At 45.1% G+C, this 26445-nt stretch overlaps 1 protein-coding gene across 4 annotated transcripts in view; it reads right to left on the reverse strand.

Moving 5' to 3' along the window:
• LOC126273184 (semaphorin-1A) overlaps positions 1-26445 on the reverse strand; it is a 1534221-nt gene that overhangs the window by 41906 nt on the left and 1465870 nt on the right. For all 4 annotated transcript variants that reach the window (XM_049976700.1, XM_049976701.1, XM_049976702.1 and 1 more), the window contains exon 5: positions 14104-14166. In XM_049976700.1, coding sequence (XP_049832657.1) covers positions 14104-14166 — 63 coding nt within the window. The remainder of the gene's footprint in view (positions 1-14103; positions 14167-26445) is intronic.

The following is a 26445-nucleotide window of genomic DNA, read 5'->3' on the forward strand; positions in this document are numbered from 1 at the left end:
GCTAAGTCAAAATGCGTACGGAAGTGTGTACTGAGTGATTATGACAGACTGTCATTGAAGAGGACTGTGATGAAAAATAAGGGGACCACAGCTGCGTTAGTCGCAGTCGTGAACGCTGTCAGCATCAAACTGACACGAAGGGAACTCCATAAGCAAGGATCTACGGGGCAGGCTGGAATTCCAAAACAACTCGTCAATGATGCCAGCTCCCGCAACGGGAAAACGTGGTGCCGAAGCCGTAAAACGTAGGCTGTGGAGGAATAGGACAAAGTCAATAGGGCGGATGGGTCTTGTTTCACACTACTGCCGACTTCTAGTCGGGTTTGCGTCCCATGACTGAAACATGTTGGGGGTTCGCTGATGATTTGGGCAGCCGTATAATGATATACACTGAAGCGCCAAAGAAGCGTATTCAAATAGAGATATGTAAACAGGCAGAATACGGCGCTGCGGGCGGCAACGCCAATGTGAGACAACAAATGTCTGGTGCAGTTGTAGCAATGCTGCTACAATGGCAGATTATCAAGGTTTAACTGAGTTCGAACGTGGTTCAATGTCGGCGCACGAGCGATAGGACACAGCACCTCCGAGGTAGAGATGAAGTGGGGATTTTTCCCGTACGACCATTTCACGACAGTATCGTGAATATCGGGAATCCGGTAAAACATTAAATCTCCGACATCGCTGCGGCTGGAAAACGATCCCGCAAGAGCGGGACCAACGACGATTGAAGAGATTCGTTCACTGTGACGGAAGTACAACTCTTCTGCAAATTGCTGCAGATTTCAAAGCTGGGCCATCAACAAGCGTCAGTGTGCGAACCATTCAACGAAATATCATCAATATGGGCTTTCGGAGCAGAAATCCCACTCGTATACCCTTGGTGACTGTACAACACAAGGCTTTACGCCTCGCCTGGGCCCAACAACACCTACTGTTGATAACTGGAAACATGTTGCCTGCTCGGACGAGTCTCGTTTCAAATTGTATCGAGCTGATGGACGTATACGTTTTGTCATCCCATTCATTAGTACACTACTGGCCACTAAAATTGCTACACCACGAAGATGACGTGCCACAGACGCGAAATTTAACCGACAGGAAGAAGATGCTGTCATATGCAAATGAATAGCTTTCAGGGCATTCACACAAGGTTGGCGCCGGTGGCGACACCTACACCGTGCTGATATGACGAAAGTTTCCAACCGATTTCTCTTACACAAACAGCAGTTCACCGGCGTTGCCTGGTGAAACGTTGTTGTGATACTTCGTGTATGGAGGAGAAATGCGTATCATCACGTTTCCGACTTTGATAAAGGTCGGATTGTAGTCTATCGCGATTGCGGTTTATCGTATCGCGACATTACTGCTCGCGTTGGTCGAGATCCAATGAATGTTAGCAGAGTATGGAATCGGTGGGTTCAGGAGGGTAATACGGAACGCCGTGCTGGATCCCAACGGCCTCGTATCACTAGCAGTCGAGATGACAGGCATCTTATCCGCATGGCTGTAACGGATCGTGCAGCCACGTCTCGATGCCTGAGTCAACAGATGGGGACTTTTGCAAGACGACAACCATCTGCACGAACAGTTCGACGACGTTTGCAGCAGCATGGACTATCAGCTCGGAGACCGTGGCTGCGGTTACCCTTGACGCTGCATCACAGAGAGGAGCGCCTGCGAAGGTGAACTCAACGATGAACCTGAGCGCACGAATGGCGGATGAATCCAGGTTCTGTTTACAGCATCACGACGGTCGCATCCGTGTTTGGCGACATCGCGGTGAACGCACATTGGAAACGTGTATTCGTCATCGCCATATCTGCGTATCACCCAGCGTGATGGTATGGGGTGCCATTGGTTACACGTCTCGGTCACGTCTTGTTCGCATTGACGGCACTTTGAACAGTGGACGTTTCATTTCAGATGTGTTACGACCCGTGGCTCTACCTTTCATTCGATCCCTGCGTAACACTACATTTCAGCAGGATAATGCACGACCGCATGTTGCAGGTCCTGTACGGGCCTTTCTGGTTACAGAAAATGTTTGATTGCTGCCCTGGCCACCACATTCTCCAGATATCTCACCAATTGAAAACGTTTGGTAAATGGTGGCCGAGCAACTGGCTCGTCACAATACGCCAGTCACTACTGTTGATGAACCGTGGTATCGTGTGGAAGTTGTATGGGCAGCTGTACCTGTAAACGCCATCCAAGCTCTGTTTGAACAATGCCCAGACGTATCAAGGCCGTTATTACGGCCAGAGGTGGTTGTTCTGGCTCTTGATTTCTCAGGATCTATGCACTCAAATTGCGTGAAAATGTAATCACATGTCAGTTCTGGTATAATATATTTGTCCAATGAATACCCGTTTATCATCTGCATTTATTCTTGGCGTAGCAATTTTAATGGCCAGTAGTGTATTTTAAACCTAGAAGCTATTCAGAGACGACAAAGGTCTTGGAAGATCAGTTGAAAGGTACGCACTATGTCTTCAAAAGAGGTTGTGAGATGAATTCCAACAAAAGTAAAATATGAGTTATGAAACGTAGCCGAATTAAATCAGGCTGCACCGCGGGAATGAGACTAGGAAATGAGACACTAAGTGGCAGATACGTTATGCTGTTTGGCAGCACAATAACTGCCGATGGCCAAAGTAGACAGGATACAAAACGCAGACTGGCAACACGTAGAAATGCTTTGCTTAACAACAGAAATTGACGCACTGAAGATTTCCACAGCTAATCTTGTTATCTATCTTAAGGAAGATCACTAGCCGTGCTGTATTCTCGTTGAAGAAATGGTCTCGATTGTTCGAAAATAATTTAGATAAGGCACTCTTCTTTGCTATGCTTCCTTCTTTCTATTTATCCCTTTTCTCTTTTCTGTTTCCCCTCCCCCCCCCCCCCCGTCACTCTCTCTCTCTCTCTCTCTCTCTCTCTCTCTCTCTCTCTCTCTCTCTCTCACACACACACACACACATCCTGTTTCTCTCTCTCTCTCTCTCTCTCTCTCTCTCTCTCTCTCTGTGTGTGTGTGTGTGTGTGTGTGTGTGTGTGTGTGTGTGTGGACCCAAACGAGTCGAGAGAGGTTTCGTTATCTCAGCCAGAAGAGTCACTTTCGGCTAGCAAGCATTTCTTTCATCCCTGATCTACTGCGACTGACTTTGTTTTCAGACGCCTACGGTGCGGGACTATCCTTGTGTTCTCCTGTTCGTCGTATCAGCACCATCTAACGAATTCTTTATCGAAGATGCAATGAATTCTAACCTTCTATTCTTCTAAATTCACTAATAAAGAAAATAGTTGTTTGATGGTCAACAGGAAAATGGTAGTTATTAGCGTCAGCGTGCTATTCGCATTATACGACCTCGTCTCAAGTAGCAGTTACACATCGATTGTAGCAGACCCGCACAGGCACTGGCGGTATAAATTCGTTGACCTCTGGCGAGGTCTACCTCTCCCCGTCTGTATCACGTTGCATAGCTTAGCTCGCAGGGCGCGACTGCGTGTCGCTGCGACAGCCGCACGCCGACACAGACCCGCGGTGGGTCGGTAATTTAATCTTAGCCACGCGGAATGGGTGGCGTGGGGGGGGGTGGGCGAGAAGGCTGTGCGCTAGGGGTTTGCGGCCACCGCCTGATTGCATACCCGCGCGCCTGAGGCCCGCTCTAGCGGCAGTAAGCCGAACCAATAGATACGAGGCGGCCGCCCCCAGCCAATGAGAGTCGCGTAGCACCGCGCGCTTCTCATTTGTCAAAGCCGTCTCCTCGCGGCTGCGACAGCCGGAACTGGACCCTGGGCGCAAAACAGGGAGGTGGGAAGGGGGTGCTGCGGCTGTTGCGAATTCACCTAAAACATAAAAAGAATAATAACGGCCTGAAACAAAGCGAAGGCCTCGGGCCCTAGACTGCCAGCGCAAATCGGCCTCGATAATTAATCAGTCTACCCCCGGACAGGAAATTCATCATGCTCCAGCCGAGTGGGTTCTACTCCGTGACGGGATGGCATCGCACCAAAGTTAACTTTCGTCGGTTTGCCGCAGATACTAGGTTCAGTGATTGCGAGGAATGAGCACGACTTTTAAACCAACCTTGAGGTGGTATTGAAGTTGGACTGCACTATTTGACTAAAACTACCGATACGTGGCAAAAAGCTTTTGAACTTTCTACTGAACTGAACTGAGCGATGTCTGTCCCTAGCGCAGGCACAATGGGTTTGCATCATTTAGTGTCAACGGGAGAACTGAGAGAGCTTGAACTAAATCCGTGTATAGGGAATGTATGGCCATTCCTTTCCTAGCCGCTTGCCGCTGTCTGGAGTTCCAAGATGGGCTGAAATCGCGTCACACGATGTTTCCCGCCATATTCAACCTGTACGTCACTCGTGTAATTTATTTATTTATTTATTGCTTATTTAGCCTGACCAGATCTTGCCACAACAACACATACCAAAGATGTTACAGAACCTTTCCAATACTAATAATAATGACACCAGTAATAATAATAATAATAATAATAATAATAATAATAATAATAATAATAATAATAATAATCTGCATTTAGAATGATGTAGATTAGCTTAGCACAATAGAAGCCATGTTTGGAATGTAGGAAGTATTGTGTATTTTCGTGGATTTCTTTCTGAATAATGCCAAGACTCCAAAGTGGAAGCTATAACATCTATGATATCTTCTTCTTTTTTCTTTCACACAATTCTTTCTAAATGCACGCTGCACTATTGTAACAGAAAAACATCTAGCACACACAAGAAATCTTTTCTTGCATTGTCCCCATTTTATCACGGCACTCCACTCGTAACGCCAAATAGTGAGCACACTGCAAACTCAGCGAGTTTACGGTTCTATGGGCGCATCAATCGTATTTTTACGTGTGGTACTTTGGAAAATACAGAAGTTTGGAAAGAAATGAATTATATATAGCAAACCTGAATTTTACTGTTGTTATCGTAATGTTGTATATCTGCGACACATTTAACATAGAAGTGACGCTAAATTTCTTTTGCTTTTGCGGAGGCGGCGGGAGACTAACACGAGTCTCCCTCCAGACACTGAAACTCTCACCCGCGCCTGTCTACTTCATTCAGTGTTAACTGTCGGAGCGAGTTTGAACAGATAATGGCTGCCAGGACGTACAGGCTCAAATATCCTATTAGGGATATTGTGTGTGTGTGTGTGTGTGTGTGTGTGTGTGTGTGTGAGGTGGGGGGAACGAAAGCAAATCATTGCTGAGTTAGACCAATAAATTAATATGCAGAGGACAACAGAATTTTAAAGTTTACTGTAAGAACCATTTCCTAGATTTTTTGTTATCTACCGCAGGTGGGGTCCGTGGCAAATGTGAGCGACAGAGCGATCCGTTGGGATGCGGTATGGCTCAGTTTTCGTTGTTACGTAGCCTGCCAAAAGCCACCGATCACGAGCCAACCAATGGGGTACGCCAACTCAGAGAGGCGAACACAACGCTGACAATTGTTCTGCGGAGGCCGACAGGAAAAGTTTTCTGCGTGATGACTGCGGCAGACTTTTTGTGGGCCTGAGAGAATCTTGGCGAGTGGAAATAACCCCAGTGCGATGTAACGACACTGATTTGGGTGTGTCAGATGCATTAGACCGAACAATGAGCAACTATTATTCAGCTTCCTTCTGGAAGAATTAGAGCAAATTCCGGCTAGGAATTGTTCTCCCAAAAACAATTCTGCAGTAAGAGCAAGAGGAGGCCCCAAACGATGTTAGTCGTACTTGAGGCGACGTCGTCCCCGAGGTTACGGAAAGAGCCAGACAAGGCTGATTATGAATGCATCTGCTCTATACTGAAAGGCTCACGAACTACGACACTCTCAATGTGCATTGGTTTTTTCCATATTTTTCGTTTTAGTTTAGACTCATGTGCCTTCATAAAGGAGTGTGGACACGCACCAAGGCAAGGTATGCCCGTGCTCCTCGACAGTACAAAAGTACATTGATGCTGATGTTGTGGATCATTCAAGTAGATTCTGGATTCATGAATGTACTGGGAATTTTTTAAAACTCACTGTGAATGGCTGTAAATTTGTAACATTACACAATATACATAACTGTCATAAAGGTAAGAAACCATTTAAAAGAGTTTACCTCGAAAACGGAAATAAAGCGTATGTCCAAAAGAGTCTAACAACATACAAGGGAAGCAATAGTGAATGAGGCAAAGTGTAGGACTGTTCCCGGTGTTATGCTGTATACGTATATTATGAAGATGCAGTACAGTAAATAAACTGAAAAGTTAGAAGTAGAATTAAAGTTCAAGAAGAAGAAATTTAAATATTCAGGTTTGCCGATGATACAGTAATTCTGTCAGAGGCGGCGAGATCCTTAGAAGAGTGGCTGAACGGAATGGATAATGTCTTGAAAGAAGGTTATAAGATGAATATCAACAAAAGTAAAACAAGGATAACGGAATGTCCTCGAATTAAATCACGAGCTTCTAAGGGATTAGGATTAGGAAACGAACGTTAAATGCAGCAGATGAAGTTTGTTGTTTGGGCAGCATAATAACTGAAGATAGCCGAAGTTAATAGGTTGGTTCAAATGGCTCTGAGCACTATGGGACTTAAACTCTATGGTAATCAGTCCCCTAGAACTTAGAACTACTTAAACTTAACTAACCTAAGGACAGCACACAACACCCAGTCATCACGAGGCAGAGAAAATCCCTGACCCCGCCGGGAATCGAACCCGGGAAGGGCGTGGGAAGCGAGAACGCTACCGCACGACCACCAGCTGCGGACGAAGTTGAGAGGATATAAAACGCAGAATAACAAGAAGAGGAGCAATGTTTTTGAAAAAAAAGACGTTTGTTAATATCAAATGTAAATGTAAGTGTTAGGAAATCTTTCCTAAAGGTATCTGTCTGAAGTGTAGGTTTGTACACGTGGACGGCAGTCAGTTCAGACAAGAACAGAACAGGATCACTTGAAACGTGATAGTAAAGACAAATATTGAAGTCAGATAGGCAAATCAGACAAATAATGAGGACCTACTGAATCGAACTAGGGAAGGAGAAAATATAGCAGATCTTGGCTAATAGATGGAATCAGTTGACAGAACACACCCAGAGGCAAGGAGGAATCGCCGGTTCGGTAGTGGAGAGAAGTCTGGGAGTGTAAAAGCTGTAAAGGGAACCATGGGATTGTTCAGATGGATGGATGTTGCAGCATTTGACACTGAAACGAAGAGACTTGTACAGCATAAAGTATTGTGGACAGCTTCATCAAACCTGTCTTCGAACTTAAGACGATAAAAACACCCAATACGAGCTATTTTGCCTCATAAAACAAGTTTCTCCCTCTTGCCAGAATACTGACCCACTTCCTGGATATCTTGTGCAGTTGGCGTTCTGGGAGCTGACAAAACGATGAATATCTGGAGAGGGCACATACTGTGTGAAAGTATTTGGGAAAACATAGTTTTTAGCCAGCGCAAGAAACATCTTCAATCCCATAGTTCAGAAATGATAGGGAGCGTCAAAAGGAATATACGTATTTTGAACGCATTAATTCACTAAACTGAAAGGAATACTACTATGAAACTTGGAACACATATCTACGAATCTCTCAAATTTAGATTACAGATGTTCAATATGTCCTCCACAAGCAACATGGACAATATCACATCAGTACCCGAATTCCTCCCATACTCGGGTAAGTATGTCCATCGTCAGTGATGTATCGGCAGTAGGCCTACAGATCTGGCTCTTCTAGACTCTTCTAGGTTCTGTAGTAGTGTTGGTGAGTAATTGTTGTCCTTAACGAAACCTCACAGAAGTCACTGGGCGTCAAATCCCAGTGACCGCGGTGGTCATCTGAGGAGTTTGACGATCAACCCAGCTGCGCAGTAGGGTTTCATACAGACATTCTTGCACTTGGCGACCCCAGCGAATGGATGCCCCGTCTTGCTGAAACGTGACTTTGTTCTTGTCCAGCCTTGAAACAACCAGTTTTGTAACATAGCAATATACTGCGGACCGTCAACCGTGTTTCCATAAAATAAGAATGGGCCGTAAACAGAAAAGCGCAATATCGTACAAAACACAGTGACTTTGCGTGAATCTGGTAATGTTCAGAGCATTTATGTGGGTTCTGTAGACCCGTGATTCGAACATCGTCTTTGTTTACTTTCCAACCAAGGTGGAAAGTCGCTTCGTAGCTGAACGCGATGCGTTGTGCAGAAGTTTTATCGTTGTCAATAGCACTTTGAGACTTGTCAAAAAATGCCACACATCTGCGATTGTCGTCGTGACGTACAGCCTGTAACAGCTGTAATTTGTACGGCTCCATACACAACCTAAGTCTCAAAACACGTCAAATCCACGTTGTAGGCAGTTGTAACTTCCGACTGGCACGACGAGTTGATTTTGTAGGACCACGTTGGAAAGCGGTTTGAATTCGTACGAATTTCTGTCGGAAACGCGAGGGATGCCATAACTCTTTTCTTTATATAAACATTCTGTGACTACAAACTCCCGATGCCATCTACCAGTGTTCCATCCATGGGGAGGATCAACCTGAAACGTCTTTGCACTGTAATCATAAAATTACATTTCACAAATTCGAGAACACAAAATGATTTTTGATGCGAAGTAGCCATTTTGCAACATACGGTCTATAACCAAGCAAACAGAAGAATACCGACGTCTGGCGACAGTGAATGACAACGTATTCGTTCCCCCAATAACCGAGCCGTGGCGCAGCTATCGATGGTTTTCACAACAAATACTGTGTAACGGGTACATTCTTTTTGAAACGCCCTGTGCTATCGCTGTGAATCAAGGACGAAGAGAAAATTAAATTGAGACACACTTGTCTCAAAAATGTCGTTTCTTACGGTTATTGGCTACTATTAGCTCCCACCTTAATTAGTGAGATTACGGTTGCTTTTCAAACAGCGGCGGTCATCTTTGAGCTCATAAAGGCAGCTGCGGGTGGGAGAAAAATGGGGAAATGGGCGCTTAAACCATGGCGCCAATAAGTGGCGACGATATGATCCACGTCGTGAACGCGAAGACTCACGCCACTGTGGGATCTAGAGGCTGCGCATCTGTAATCAATATTGACTCCGCTTTGCCGTTAACAGAGGCGTGAGTATACGCAGGTGAACTGAGATTAAAACCGTGACGTGATGGTTTCGGATCCGATGGATTCCAGCCGTAACTGACCTTCCTCTCTCTCGTTCGTTTTTTTGCTTTTAACTTATTTTCTGCCGTAAAAATTAATAGGACAGAACTGACATCAGTGGAAAAGTGTGAGAGAGAAAACGAGGGAGACAGAGAGATAAAATTTTAGGTACATATTTTGCAATCAAAACTTTTGCGCTACGGCTATGAAAGGGGTGAGAGACCGAAACTCGGGAAACAAAAATAAGGACCTCCTGGGACAAAACACAGGACTTTCACTGACGAATACCTACAGATAGGAATTTTTGTATGTAAGTATTCTAACAAATGTGTAAAGTTGCTGCATCGATAATTAATGGAGCAATTAGTAAGGTAGGTACACCCGGCGCCAGTGTGCTGGTGTCAAGCACTAGAGATATGTAAACGAGTGAAGGGGAACTCTTTCGGTTCTTATTATTGTTTAAGAGCAGCAAACGTTCCGCTAAAGAGCTTCACTTTTTCTCTTTCCTAAGCGAATGTCGAAATTCTCTCTGTGCTTTAGGTACAATGTGTAGGAGATACTACAGAAAACGTATGCAATCCATGTTACGATTACGACACTTCGGATACGCAAGTTCGTCCCTCACCGGTACTTCCACGGGTGTCTTAAGACTTGCAAGACAAAAATGGTTCAAATGGCTCTGAGCACTATGGGACTTAACATCTGCGGTCATGAGTCCCCTAGAACTTAGAACTACTTAAACCTAACTAACCTAAGGACAACACACAACACCCAGCCATCACGAGGCAGAGAAAATCCCTGACCCCGCCGGGAATCGGACCCGGGAACGCGGGCGCGGGAAGCGAGAACGCTACCGCACGACCACGAGATGCGGGCACTTGCAAGACACATTTTCAGTTTTATCTGTACGCTGAATTGGCGGGGGACATTCCAAACAAAAGCTACTCACAAGGTCTTGGGTTCCCAGTGTCAACGGGTAAAGGCGTTTTGGTTCTCATTATCGCTTAAAGTCTCAATTGTAATTTTGTGTGTTCAATCGATAGAGGGACCTGAAATTAGTCTAGTATGAACTATATCTGCACCTGTACTGAGTAGACCACTGTGGAGTACTTGGCAGGGGTATCTCCTACTTCACCAGCTAAGTGGTTTTACGTGTTCCATTCGCATGTGCAGTTGGGGAAGGATGATTGCTCAAAAATGGTTCAAATAGCTCTGAACACTACGGGACTTGACATCTATGGTCATCAGTCCCATAGAACTTAGAAATACTTAAACCTAACTAACCTAAGGACATCACACAACACCCAGTCATCACGAGGCAGAGAAAATCCCTGACCCCGCCGGGAATCGAACCCGGGAATCCAAGAATGATTGCTTTAAAACCTCTGTGGGTGCTATAATTGATCTATCCTAGTCTTCGTGACCCCTTTGGGGGCTATACGTAGGAAGGTATAGTATATTTCTAGTTTCATCTCTCAAAGTTGGTTAAATTTTCTAGCTAGGCTGTCTCGGATTTTTTGTATATATTTTCAAGAATCTGCGAGTTGAGTTCTTTTGGCATCTCTGTGGCGCTCTCTCACTGTTCAGACAAATATGTGACCATTCGTGCTGTCCTTATTTGTATTCGTTTCATATATCCTATTTGGATGGGTCTCTCACATTTGAGCGATATTACAGGATGTAAGCAGTTTCCTCTGTAAACTGACTGCTTTAGAATCTTGTGAAAGAACCGAAATCTTCCACTTTTTTACCTAAGACTGAGCCAATATGGTCGTTGAACAATCTTACAAATCAGAACTTTTAAAGCAAGTTATCAATACTTGCACTACCAGGAAATATTATCAAGATCAGATTCAATATTTGTGCAGCTCTTGTCAGACAGTACTTCATTAAAGGTAACTGCATCAGCTGTAAAAAAAAAGTGGGAGGTTGCTATTAATATTGTCTGCAAGGTTGTTCGTACACAGTATGAACAGCAATAGTGCTTCCTGAAGTTACTCTTCATTCGAGATAACATGCTGCTTCCTCCCTAACAAGAAATCCTTAATCAACTCACAAATTTCGGTTGATACCTCATATAATCTGAAACGTCCCCTTTGAACAATTCTACACGAATGTGCTTAAACTGACACTCAATATATTTTTAGCGCAACGCAATCTGACTCAATAATCCCTACAAAAGAATGGCCCTGACTAACATTAACCTACACCTTTCACAAATCACTTACCTCACCAAAAATCTTCGTTGCTCGAACTACTGCAATACAGCGAGCGCCACTACTGCCAGCTAAATAAAAGATTCAAACTACGGAAGTCACTAACTACTGATAGGCACAGTTAGCAAATGAAAGATTTTAATGGAGAACAAACAATGTATTTACGTTAATAGTCATAACATATATATCAGTTCATGACATCCATTCTTAAAACAAATTTCAAAACTCCGCCATCTCTCTCGCCACGTCCACCAGTGCTGGCGGCTCACCTCCAACTGCGCAACGCTACGCGCCGCTAAGAGCCAACTGCCCAACGCTACAATGGCGAGTATTACAACAATGCCAACCAGCCACTGACTGCACACAGCACAGCCAGTGATTTTTCATACAGAGCGCTACGTGGCGGCGGCATTACCAATAAAAAAACCTAAACAGCCTACTTACAAATCGTACTGTTGGAAATAAGCGTAGATATGGTACAGAGTCAAATGACTTTTGGAAGTCTAGAAATGCTGCATCTATCTGATTGCCTTGATCCATGGGTTTCAAAAGGTCATGTGACAAAAGCTCGTGTTGGGTTTCGCATTATCTGTTTTTTCGGAATCCAAGTTGGTTATCACGGAGGGGGTCATTTATACATTTAGAGAACATTGTCTATGGAGTACAGGGACCTGGTGCTACATTTAGATCAAAACCAACAGTCGAGATCGCAATGATATTTATTTATTTATTTATTTATTTATTTACGTACACTCCTGGAAATGGAAAAAAGAACACATTGACACCGGTGTGTCAGACCCACCATACTTGCTCCGGACACTGCGAGAGGGCTGTACAAGCAATGATCACACGCACGGCACAGCGGACACACCAGGAACCGCGGTGTTGGCCGTCGAATGGCGCTAGCTGCGCAGCATTTGTGCACCGCCGCCGTCAGTGTCAGCCAGTTTGCCGTGGAATATGGAGCTCCATCGCAGTATTTAACACTGGTAGCATGCCGCGACAGCGTGGACGTGAACCGTTTGTGCAGTTGACGGACATTGAGCGAGGGCGTATAGTGGGCATGCGGGAGGCCGGGTGGACGTACCGCCGAATTGCTCAACACGTGGGGCGTGAGGTCTCCACAGTACATCGATGTTGTCGCCAGTGGTCGGCGGAAGGTGCACGTGCCCGTCGACCTGGGACCGGACCGCAGCGACGCACGGATGCACGCCAAGACCGTAGGATCCTACGCAGTGCCGTAGGGGACCGCACCGCCACTTCCCAGCAAATTAGGGACACTGTTGCTCCTGGGGTATCGGCGAGGACCATTCGCAACCGTCTCCATGAAGCTGGGCTACGGTCCCGCACACCGTTAGGCCGTCTTCCGCTCACGCCCCAACATCGTGCAGCCCGCCTCCAGTGGTGTCGCGACAGGCGTGAATGGAGGGACGAATGGAGACGTGTCGTGTTCAGCGATGAGAGTCGCTTCTGCCTTGGTGCCAATGATGGTCGTATGCGTGTTTGGCGCCGTGCAAGTGAGCGCCACAATCAGGACTGCATACGACCGAGGCACACAGGGCCAACACCCGGCATCATGGTGTGGGGAGCGATCTCCTGCACTGGCCGTACACCTCTGGTGATCGTCGAGGGGACACTGAATAGTGCACGGTACATCTAAACCGTCATCGAACCCATCGTTCTACCATTCCTAGACCGGCAAGGGAACTTGCTGTTCCAACAGGACAATGCACGTCCGCATGTATCCCGTGCCACCCAACGTGCTCTAGAAGGTGTAAGTCAACTACCCTGGCCAGCAAGATCTCCGGATCTGTCCCCCATTGAGCATGTTTGGGAGTGGATGAAGCGTCGTCTCACGCGGTCTGCGCGTCCAGCACGAACGCTGGTCCAACTGAGGCGCCAGGTGGAAATGGCATGGCAAGCCGTTCCACAGGACTACATCCAGCATCTCTACGATCGTCTCCATGGGAGAATAGCAGCCTGCATTGCTGCGAAAGGTGGATATACACTGTACTAGTGCCGACATTGTGCATGCTCTGTTGCCTGTGTCTATGTGCCAGTGGTTCTGTCAGTGTGATCATGTGATGTATCTGCCCCCAGGAATGTGTCAATAAAGTTTCCCCTTCCTGGGACAATGAATTCACGGTGTTCTTATTTCAATTTCCAGGAGTGTATTTACCGGTTTCGGCTTGTGTCAAAGCTATCTTCAGAATTTTTGACCCTCTGCGGCTGGTGCTGGCAGCTCCTAGGTTTTCTCGTGATACAACGATCGTACAGTGTCAGTGTACGATCGTCGTATCACGAGAAAACCGAGGAGCCGCCAGCACCAGCTTTGCATCTACCTAGGAACTTCCAGACAGTGAAACCCGATTAGGTAGTCTCCGAGAGAGGTCTAGGCAACCAGCTCGTGATTTCCATGATAAATTCGGGGAACAGAACCGATACGCCCGCATCCGCAAGGTGCAGCATAAGAGCTGCGAGTGGCCACTCCAGGTAGCGCATAAACATGTTCTCGTGACATACCAAACCTGCAGCGAAGATCAGGAGCAGCGGAGTCCCCGTCCAAAAGATCGAAGGAGGAGACAGTTACAAGAGCCGCCTAAAGGTAATAGGTACTCAGCTTCCCGGATCATCGCATTACCCGGACGATGACACCCAACTAAGTGCCCTAAAAAAGGCTCAACATTATAGCAAGGTGTATTTTTCTCGTACTCACCTCTGACTTCCCCTTGAGGTAGCAGAGCTCGCGATGGGCACCTGACGAGTGCCACTCGATCCTCTGCAACACAGAAAAGAAACCATACTGTAGCCAGCCAACAGTGATGTTCTGACAAGAAAGTGTGCGCGTTTGTGTGTGTGTGTGTGTGTGTGTGTGTGTGTGTGTGTGTGTGTGAGTGAGTGAGTGAGTGAGTGAGTGAGTAAGAGAGAGAGAGAGAGAGAGAGAGAGAGAGAGAGAGAGAATCTACAAACGAAAAAATAATACTTTACGAAAGCCATCAAAACAACGAACATTGGCTTAAAATAATTTTATCCAATAAAAAAAGTGTCACTGTACTGTCAATAACCATAGCGCAGAATACTATGTGAATAACAATGGAAGAATGACATATCCTTCAGACTAATAACCATTTTTTTTATATGTCGGTTGTTCTAACCGACGCCATTTCTGTTCGTGCTGTAACAGAATGAACAATATTTTAGCGCCAACTATCACATAAGAAGGTTAGTAATACACCATATTAGAAAATAAAGACCAGAACCTGTTGTTGAGTGCCTATAAAAAAATTACAGGACTTAAGAGGCTCTTCTCTTTCATATGTTTACGTTTCTTCCTGCTTCTTTTTCTCCTAATTAGTAATACACGCTCCGATAGTTTTCGATGACGTTTTGGTATCCAGGTGGTGAACGAGTTCCCATCACATTCGAATCTCGTAAAAGATACGTAACTCCAAAGAAAAGCAGGACACAACTATAATTCTATTCCGATTTTACAATCAAAGATACTCTTCATAGATTTAGAGTGTCATGTTAAGAGAAATGTTTATTCTTCAAGAAGAAACTTACCGATATTTATCATGTAGATGAGAACAAATATTAGCATTCTGTAGCAAATGAATTTTTATTATTTTTTCCGAACGTGTTTTACCTGCTTGTGTTAAGCATCATCTTCAGCGCTTCTACAAAAGCAACTCATAATTTTATACAACTACTGAAGACATTCTGTAGCAAATGAATTTTTATTATTTTTTCCGAACGTGTTTTACCTGCTTGTGTTAAGCATCATCTTCAGCGCTTCTACAAAAGCAACTCATAATTTTATACAACTACTGAAGACGTCTAATGCGGTTGTGTCAAACTTGTGTGGAAAACAGTAATAAACATTAAGTTGCAAAAGGCAGAATCTACGCAGTAAACAATAAGTAACGAGTAACTGAGGAAGAACGGCTGCAAATATGAACAATATAAGAAACTTATTGATCGTGCTCATAGCACGTTTCTACTTCTCCCGACCGTTGGCGGTAATGAGTGGCTCTTTCCATACCGGAATTCCCTTACTTTCAAATATACTGCGTCAGTTTAGATATGCAGCCAATGTAATGATGATCTTAAGCAGACCATTCGCAGACCGGTCGCGATGAAAGGTAAAAACTGATACTTGCATGGGTAATAACTCTACTGAAGAAGCACAAAAGTGATCGTCGTTGATAGGGACAGATTTGTGACGGCAGGGTTACCTCTGCACGAGAACTGCACACAAAGTTGTCGGTACAGTTACACAGGTTATGTACGTAACACTTAAAGAATAATCCCGTTCCATCGCCACCCCGTGGAGCGTCGATGTTCCATAGATACGACGGTACGATTCTATTCAGAGGGCGCATCAGGGAGGAGGTTTCGTTAATAAGGAGGACAAAGGCGCGGCAAAGTGTGCGAAGTCAGTAAATGAGGCGAATTAGCATTAATTACCATTAAGAGGGAACGGGGGCGCGTCAGCAGCGCTGAGCGCCCGGCGCGGCGGCGATATGCTAATGGCCGTGACAAAACAGGATCAGCGCCGCCGCCGCCGTCGCTCTGGCTCCGGAGGCGGATCGAAGCCAGCGGCTGCAGCGGCCAGGCGCTCCAGAGGCGTGCCCGACGAGTGCAACGTACAGTAGTTCACCCCTCCCCAGGAAAACTCGCGCCAGTGTACAGGGAACTGTCGTCGCCGGGTTATTATAAGGAAATATCAGGGAACATACGTAGGGAGCGACTTAAAGTGAAAACAGTACATAACATTATTCGTACGAGAGGGAGATGCCAGACTGAGATTTGTTGGAAGAATCTGTGGATGCAGACTATCTAATTGCAAGTATCCGGACACCTACACTACTTGCCATTAAAATTGCTACACCACGAAGATGACGTGCTACAGACGCGAAATTTAACCGACAGGAAGAAGATGCTGTCATATGCAAATGATTAGCTTTTCAGAGCATTCACACAAGGTTCACACCGGTGGCGACACCTACATTGTGTTGACATGGGGAAAATTTCCAACCGAGTTCTCATACACAAACAGCAGTTGACCGGCGTTGCCTGCTGAAACGTTGTTGTGATACCTCGTGTAAGGAGGATAAATGCGTACCATCACGTTTCCGACTTTGATAAAGGTCGGATTGTAGCCTATCGCGATTGCGGTTTATCGTACCGCGACATTGCTGCTCGCGTTGGTCGAGATACAATGACTGTAGGCAGAATATGGACTCGGTGGGCTCAGGAGGGTAATACGAAACGCCGTGCTGGATCCAACGGCCTCGTATCACTATCAGTCGAGATGACAGGCATCTTATCCGCATGGCTGTAACGGATCGTGCAGCCACGTCTCGATCCCTGAGTCAACAGATGGGGACTTTTGCAAGACAACAACCATATGCACGAATAGTGCGACGACGTTTGCAGCAGCATGGACTATCAGCTCGGAGACCATGGCTGCGGCTACCCTTGACGCTGCATCACAGACAGCAGCGCCTGCGATGGTGTACTCAACGGCGAACCTGGGTGCACGAATGACAAAACGTCATTTTTTTCATGACTCCAGGTTCTGTTTACATTATCATGATGGTCGCATCCGTGTTTGGCGACATGGCGGTGAGCGCACATTGGATGCGTGTATTCGTCATCGCCATACTGGCGTATCACCTGGCGTGATGGTATGGGGTGCCAGTGGTTACACGTCTCTGTCATCTCTTGTTCGCATTAACGGCACTTTGAACAGTGGACGTTTCATTTCAGATGTGTTAAGACCCGTAGCTCTATCCTTCATTCGATCTCTGCGAAGCCCTACATTTCAGCAGGATAACGCACGACCGTATGTTGTAGGTCCTGTACGGGCCTTTCTGGTTAGAGAAAATGTTCGATTGCTGCCCTGGCCACCACATTCTCCATATCTCTCACCAACAGAAAACGTCTGGCCAGTCACTACTCTTGATGAAGTGGTATTGTGTTGAAGCTGCATGGGCAGCTGTACCTGTACACTCCATCCAAGCTCTGTTTGACTCAATGCCCAGGCGTATCAAGGCCGTTATTAGGGCCAGAGGTGTTTGTTCTGGGTACTGATTTCTCAGGATCTATGCACCCAAATTGCGTGAAAATGTAATCACATGTCAGTCACAATATAATATATTTGTCCAATGAATACCTTTTTATCATCTGCATTTCTTCTTGGTGTAGCAATTTTAATGGCCAGTAGTGTATTAGCAAACATTACCATTATGCTGGCGTAAGCTGTCGTCAGCACACCGGTCGGCAAACATGTATGATGATGAAGCTTGGTTTGTGGGGCGCTCAACTGCGCGGTTATCAGCGCCCGTACAAATTCCTAACCTTTGCTCAGTCCGATCTCGCCACATTCATGAATGATGATGAAATGATGAGGATAACACAAACACCCAGTCACCTTGAGGCAGGTGGGCAAAGATATAGGGAGAAGATGGATAGTGGGCGTTGGATCAAGCTTGCGTGTCACGAGAGAGACCAGAGACACACCGACAAGCTACAGACTGCCAACGATCTCTCAACAGCAAGTATTTAGGCCACCGCCACTGACCGGAGGGCCTTGTTGATTCACTGGCTCACTCAGGCTAAGACAGTTTATAGTGAGCAGATTAGTGACAATAGCAAGATTATCGATACTGTATACAAGAGGATTGTTACTGATGAGCTTGTACGACGAAATAAATGTAAATAAAGAACCGGATTAATCCATGAGTGCATTTGCTTTGTAGAAAGAGCATACCGGCCACCCATAACAACATCCTTTCCCTTGCTTCCTTACGGTGCAAGACTCTACTAATATAGGGTACGCCAACCCTTAGCCTTTATAACTTACCTGAGCTGTGCTAAGGATACAATCAGTGAGGTTTCTGAAATTCCGTGGAAGAATGGCACTCCACTCTTCCTCAAGAACCAAAACTAGAGAAGGTACTGATGTCGGAATCTTGGGTATCGAGCGTAGTCGAAGTTATAACTCATCTCAAAGATGTTCCATCGGGTTTAGGTCGGTACTCTGGGCAGGCCAGTCCATTTCAGGAATGTTATTGTCTACTGACTACTCCCTCGCAGATGCTGCTTTATAACAGGGTGCGTTGTAATGATAATAGCAGTCATCGTCCTCGAACTGATTTTTTAATGCACGCAGCACACAATGTTGTAAAAAATGTTCATATCCTTCCGTATTTAGCCTTTTTTTTAGTGATAAAAGAGGACCACACTCTAACCACGAAAAATACCGCCTACCGTGTGAATCTGAAAATTTTCCTGGCGAACTGTATGTTCAAATTTCGAGCTTGCAGCCAGTCGTCGATTAATACATGACACGATATTTCAACTGGACACCGGGTGAGTCAAAGAAGATTTCGATAGCTCACCTGAAAATGTCTGGTAGGTGCCCAATTGAAACATCATGGGATGTATTCAATTACCATCGGCTGCATCTCATTCCGTAACATCACCTCCTCTGTACTCTACTCTTGCCACTACACAACATTCTCCCTGCAATCACCAAATCAAAATCTTTCCATCGGATTGCCACTGTGTATATCGTGATTCATCACTCAAAATTACTTTTTCTAGTCATCCACTGGATGGCCGGACGCGGATTTGAACCGACGTCCTCCCGAATGCGAATCCAGCGTGGAAACCATCTCAGGAAGTGTAGTTCACAGAAGAAGGAGGTAGCATATAAAACCCTCGGTCGAACAACACCTGAGTATCGCTCCCCACTTTGGAACACGAACAAAACAGGGTTGTTAGGGGTAAAAGAAAAAGTCCAAAGAAGAGCAATGTGGCTCGTCACTAGTTCATTTAACAAGCGCGAAAGCATCACGGAGATGCTCAGGCAATCCCATTGGCAGACGACGCTAGAGAGGAGTTGGGCATCACGATGTGACTTATTGTTAAAATTTCCAGTGGGGACTTTCCTAGAAGAGTCTACTAGTGTATTCAATGTCTGTTTTTGCGAAGAGACCGTGTAGGCGAAATCAGACAGATTTGAGCTCCTATGGAGGCCTATCAACAATCTTTCTTCCCGCCCTCTATTCGCGACTTGAACATGAAATGGTGTAAATTTTGAGGGGAGAAACCACTGAATGGAAGGAAATTAGTGATTGGCGTTTTGCGAACTTCCTTTTGTTTCAGACAAATCACATTCTCTGAAACAATGAAATCTGATTTCGGCCTGCATTTGTGATAAGTAGTATCAAAATTCGGCAGCCTGGTCGCAATCGAACCCGACCAACCGCCGTGTCATCCTCTGCCAATGGACTCTTCGGATGCGGTATGGAGGGGCATGTAGTCAGCACAACGCTCTACTGGTCACTGTCGGATTGCTTAATCTTGGAACCGCTAAAAATCGGTCCAATAGCTCCTCAGTTAGCCTCACGAGGCTGAGTGTATTCCAGACCAGTCCTCCAACGAAGCAAAAATCCCTGACAGTACTGGGAACCGGGCCTGGATCCCCCGTATGGCAGCTACGGAGGTGGACTTCGCTTGCACTGGCCATCTTCTAATGCTAGTTGCCATGTACGGTATTTTGTGGTCAAAACATTCATTACATGCGTTATCGAGCTTAAACTTTATAACAAAAATAGCGATATTATGTAGGGATAGCCGAGTTTGCAGAGTGCTGTGTATATATCCTGCTACATTGAATTTGCCGAAAATGACTTTGTAGGGCGACTGCAGCTCCTTTGGAAGTGACAAGCCCACCCTTAAACTACCTCAAATGTAGTAGAACTGCTCAGTTGATCAAAGGTAGCCTCTCTAGCACGTACTTTATAGTGGTTTGCAAAGAACACATGGATTTAGTTACAGATAAATTAAAAACGTATGTCGAACAAGTGAAGGGATACAAATATGACTGCTAATTTAAGCAGCAATACCTGAAATGATTTTATACCCATTTTGTACAGGCATACCTCATAAGAACGACTAATAAGGTTTTGTTGTTGTGGTTTAATTTCACGACGCAAGCTGAATTATCATATTCAACAACGAATTTACTTCGTCATGGACTACACTAAGAAAACCTAGCCTACAGTTACTAAGGTAATCTCGGGACACTTTATTACAAATGATCGGATACGCTTTCGAACATATTTTCTCTCGAATGCTGTTTGCTCGAGAGTATCGAAGCATGGACCTACGTGGCGAGCCCCAAAGAAAGAGTATTGATTTGTGATAGACGATAAAATTTCGCTAAGTTAGTACAGAGTAAAATGAACTGTAGATAAGCTAAAGAGCGGAATTTGTCAGTTTCCAGTTATTGCTGCTGTTGTAAGCTTCCTCTTGTACTAAATGTCATTTGTGGTGTGCAAATCGTGATAAATTCGGGAGGTAAATTAACATGGTTGGTTGAATTCAGCACTTCGCATTTACGTCATCAGCATCAGCGTCGGAAGTTATGTGACAAAGCAAGCGCTTTAGTAAAGTTGCGAACTCAAATACACAATCCGCCGAAAAGAACACAGAAACTACCGGTTAGCAAGCTCCGCTCACACTGTTGGAATCCGATCACCGAACGACACGATAACGAATAGGGCCCCTCCGATACGATAAACCTCGCATAACAAACTGTTATGGACCAAAACGTGTACCCGATTTGCTGATCCGGCTCTATAAATGTCAGCTTAAACTAACTAATTAAACATTTTCGGTTATTTCTGATGTTGTGCGAACAGTTGTTCAAATTCGTGGCAGATGTACGAGACACACACGCTGGACATTTGATGACAGGAAATTACGACAGAGGGGTTTGCGATGACACATTTTGTCGAGCGTTATGTTGTCATGTATATGAGATCGCGCTGATAAATGGTTAGCAAACAGCTATGTATGTTCACACACAACCTCGTGTAGACACACACACACACACACACACACACACACACACACACATGCGCGCACGCAAGTACGCACGGACGCTGCTCAGACAAGTCACCCGATACTAAAGCAGTGACGAAGAGTGTCATTCGTATTGTACTTTTTTTTTTTTTTTTTTGCTACTGTAACAACACATAGATGTTTTAGCGCAGAAAGCGCACAGTGTTTTAAGGTCAGTTTGAACAGACTTTCCATAATATCATTTAAAGTAGCTGGGAGTACGGGTGTTGCTCTGTTAGAAAAAAAGAGACACTGATACACAATATACCACTAAACGTAGCCATTAAGTCGTCTTTCGTCCTTCCTGTTGAAAATGCTCCTACCTGTAGCAAAATTATTCCAGTTGACCTTTCCTGGAAGCAGAGAAATTTGTTTACACAGCGCGTGTCGTTTCAGCATGAGAATAACGTCTCTCTCAACGACGTTTGTAGCTACAGCTGCAAGAAAGAGCTGATTCTTTATGGGCCAGAGACGGAAAGAGAAACTTCCATACTTGATTTCGAAGCAATAACACTTCATGTTAGTGAGCTTCTCTCAAGTTTCAGGGAACAGACATAAGCAAATGACATTTAAAAATATAATAAAAAAACAACGATACCACTCTGCTGCATTCACGCGGGGAAAAACTTTTACTCTCCATTTGGCGGAAATAATTCTATATGCATATTGTCGTTATGATCTTCCGCTGCCTCTTTTCTTTAATAAAAAATTGCTGGAGTCGACGCCCTGTCGCAGCTTTCTCTAATAAAATTTTTGGTAAATCTTCTCAATCCTCTTAGCGTTATGGCAGCTCTTGGCACGAGCAGTAAAACTAGGTTGCAACAAACAGCACCTTGATCGAGTTAAGCACTTGAAGAGATAATGCTGTGTCAGTGATTAGCAATGCTAACTTGTGTCACCAAGGCACGAAACTGATGCTCATTAAAACCAAACGGCAATCGTGGTCATTATGACGGTATGTTGATAAGAATTTCGAGGCGACAGGCGTCGCATCCGGGCATCCCTTAAACTAACCATTCCAGATCCGTTAATAACCGTGCCGACCCTGCGCCTATACGGGGAAGGGAAACAGGAAAAGAACAAAAAGAAGAACACTAGAAAGAGGCCTTGGTACGTGAATACTAGAATGTGAATAGTGACTGGCTCCTGCCTATCCACGAAGACACAGCTGAACAAGACTGAAGTCCCGCTATTCAAGAACCACGTGAGTTAGCAATGTTTGAGCAACTCTGTGCAGCAACTATTAACAGCCATACTAACACGGTTAATAAACCCAGCGGCTTTAACTGCTGCGTGAAGTCTGGAAAACTGTCAACAGAATGCGTACCATGTTTGGCAGAAGTGCAGATTTACTGTTTAAATGGGGTAAACTGCCGGAACTTCAATGTGACTGTGGACCAGAGCGTTATACAGCTTCCATATCGCTCAAGAGTGCCAAAAACAAGCCTATCAAGGGGACATTATAGATCTGTTCAAATTATCCCCAGGTGCGACAGACTGGACTGAACGGTTAGATACTAAAATGCAGTTGAACGCTTGTGTTATAGTTCTGAGTTCACATTTACTCGTCTTGTGTGATTTTCCTGTATATTCGGTATTTTTGCTTTTCATGTGTATTTGCCATGCGATAAATAAATAGTGACGAAGACTGATGGTGAAATTCCGGTGTTACCTGAAGATGTTAAAGGTGATCAAGAAGTAACGGGAATTTTTTAATTTTGCAAACTTTTATAACCCGATTTTGAATTTTCTTTTTTGTCTTGCTGGTGCATATGTTCTTGATATATGATTACATCTTCAACTGTTTTGATTATGGCGTTTATTGTTGACAGCAGAAAAGATTACACGTGCATCCGAATGCTCGGCGAATTTTTACTTTAAAAAAGTAAATCAAAGAATGTGCATTAAATTTTGTTTTAAAAACAGAATAAAGTGCAGCACCATATTCAGAATGTTGACGGTGGTTTTTGGTGAATCTACTATGAACAAGACAAGAGTTTACGAGTGGTATAAAAGTTTCAAAGAGGGTCGAGAAGAAGTTGTAGACGACGACCACCCTGGACGACCTAGCATATCACTTACTGACGACAATGTGGAAGAAGTAAAGAAAATGTTTCCGGAAAATCTCCTAATCACTATCAGAGAGGTTGCTGACGACGTCGGCATGTCTTTTGGCTCACGTCGAGCTATTGTTTTGCGTGTTTTGGACATAAAACGTGTAGCAGCAAAGTTTGTTTGGAAATCGTTGAATTTCGATCGGAAACGACGTCGCGTAGACATCGCTCAGAAATTGCTGAATGAAGTCGACAGCGATACAGAACTTCTACAGAAGGTTATAACAGGTGACGAAACATGGGTATACTGGTATGACGTCGAAACGAAGGCCCAATCGTCCCGATGGAAACTGCATCAAGAACAGCTACATCACATGTGAAGGCTCTTTTCATTGTTTTCTTGGATTACCATAGGATAGTGTATCATGAGTTCCTGCCTAATGGTCGTACGATCAATGAGGAATACTACCTGGACGTTTTGCACCGTTTGAGTGAAACAGTCCGAAGAAAAGACCAGAATTGTGGCAAAACCACTTGTGGAAATTGCATCACAATAACGGTCCCGCTCACACCTCAGGGCTTGTTCGCGATTTTTTGGCAAGAGACAACACCATTATGTTTGCCTCAGTGACGTTATTTGCCAGACATGGCGCCCCCGACAGTGAAGAGAACCATAAAAGGACGTCATTTTACCGCCGTTTACGAGATAGAAACAGAATCGCTGAAGGAGCTGAATCAAAAGTGAGTTCCACAAGTGCTTCCAAGGTTGGAAAAAGAACTGGCATAAGTGCATTATATCTGAGGGGTATTGCTTTGAAGCGGACAAAGTTGATGTTGATCAAATAATTAAGATTCTTTACGAAACATAAGAATTCCCGTTATTTTTTCGTCACACCTAGTGTGTGGAGGGAAATGTAAACAGCGATAACACGGCAGCTTTAAAAGGCCCTAAGTCGAAAGCTTTTTCGCAGGTTAAGCTCCCAACTAGCTTGGGCAGATAAATCACAAAAACAAAACTGCATTGATATATACGGTATCTGTTGGCAGACTGACAATATTTCGTAGTGCCCTCACAGAATGCGGGAAGTAAACAGGTGAGGTAGGGACTGTGTGGCCCGAACCCGTCTTGGCCGACGGCCTCGGCGGTACGGAGCACGGCAGAGGGAGGGTCCCTAAGGAGGCAGCGTCACGGGCCCCGGGTTGGGACTCGCTGCCCCCCCCCCCTCCCCCTCTCCCTCTCCCTGATGACTGATGACGGCCGGTGGGCCCCGGAGACGCCGATAACATCGGCCCGGTTGGGCAGCATCAATTATATCCGCCAGAGACGCCGGCAGCGGTCGACTCCTGCCGTGGAAGGAGCTCCATCGGTCACGCGTGTCGCACCCGCCCCACGACAAGCTCTGAGATTGCTTCGCTGGCTGTTGATTCTCCGGGAGAACTGATCTCGTACTTCACTCGCGACGGTAACCTGACTGGAGTAATATCGTATCTACGATTTAGGGGCGCAACGGTAACACTGCATCAGCAATGACGACGACTTTGCTAAGTTGTGGTCACATTCGTTTCATAGTTACTAACATTTCGAAGGGTACATAGTGACCTAGGTGTGCTGCAGATTTCTTGTTAGCTGTTTCTGCACGATATTTCGACGACCGACCCCCCCCCCCCCCCCCCTCCCTCTTCTTCAGGTTTAGTGTTTTTTTCTGTGATGTTTAGTCGTTGCGCCGGCAGGAATGGCGGAGTGGTTCTAGGCGCTACAGTCTGGTGATGCGTGATGGATACGGTCGCAGGTTCGAATCCTGCCTCGGGCATGGATGCGTGCGATGTCCTTAGGTTCGTTAGGTTTAAGTAGTTCTAAGTTCTAGGGGACTGATGACCTCAGAAGTGAAGTCCCATAGTGCTCAGAGCCATTTGAACCATTTTTACTCGTTGCCTCGACTCCAAGCAGACTGTTAGTCCCACACCTCTAGAGCCAAAATCGATTTCTCACTATGCTCTTTGATACTCTTATTTTTCTGAGCTCGCCCTGATATTTCGTGAAACACAGTTCCTCTCAATGTTTTCCAACACTGATGAATGTGATGGCCACTGAAATTTTAATAAATTGAGTTATTTAATCGGAAACTCCATCCCTGTTTATTAGGTTTTCTCGCGTCTTTATTTTGATATACTCCGTAATTATGCTGCGCCAGAAACGTTTCTGCCGCGATGCTGGAACATTTAAACTCTGTCCATCGCAATATAAAGTTCACAATGAAACTTGAACAAGAGGACCAACTATATTTCCTCGACGTGTTAGTTAAAAGCAGAACGGATGGATCCCTGGGTCACAGTGTACGTAGAAACCTATGCACACTGACCTCTGTCTCGATGCCTCGAGACATCACCGGCCGTCACAAAGAAATTCGGTGCTAAAGACTCTGCTACATTGAACAGGAACACTTTCAGACAAGCAGATACTCGCTGCAGAATTAGAACACCTATGAATAGTGCACCGAAGGAATGAGTACTCAGCTCATTAAATCGAAAGTCGATGCAGTCTGAGAAAGAGGTTGAGCCAGAGAATGAGGATGGAAAGCCAAAAGTCGCTTACCTACTTGATGTCGACCCAATATCCGGAAAGTCTCCTACAGAAACATGGCATCCACTGTATTTCGCTCCCTTCTACAAAGGAAAAAAAGTATTCTTTGCAATGTTCAAGTCGATTAAGGGCTCCGAGATTCAGGTTTTTCCCGCATTCTATGCAAATGCGGCGTGTCTTATGTGGGGACAGGATACCACTACAGTATCGACTAAAAAAACGAGGCAGTCAGCTGTCACCGAGCACTTCCTCGAATATAATCACAAAATGCAATACGACCAGACCCTTATCGCGGTGCGAACGCCAGGTTTCTGAGACAGCATAAGTTAGAAGCCTATCGAAATAAAGAGTTGAAAAAAAATCTAATAAACAGGGACGGCAGTTTCAATTTAAGTTTCGCTTGGGATGCGACAATCAGTCTATAAAATTCTCGTCGGCCACCACATTCACAGGGCTGGAAAACGTTGACAGAATTTTCATCTCCCGGAATATCATTGCGAGCCTG

The sequence above is a fragment of the Schistocerca gregaria genome, chromosome 5 (assembly GCF_023897955.1).
Source record: "Schistocerca gregaria isolate iqSchGreg1 chromosome 5, iqSchGreg1.2, whole genome shotgun sequence".
Lineage (NCBI taxonomy): Eukaryota > Metazoa > Arthropoda > Insecta > Orthoptera > Acrididae > Schistocerca > Schistocerca gregaria.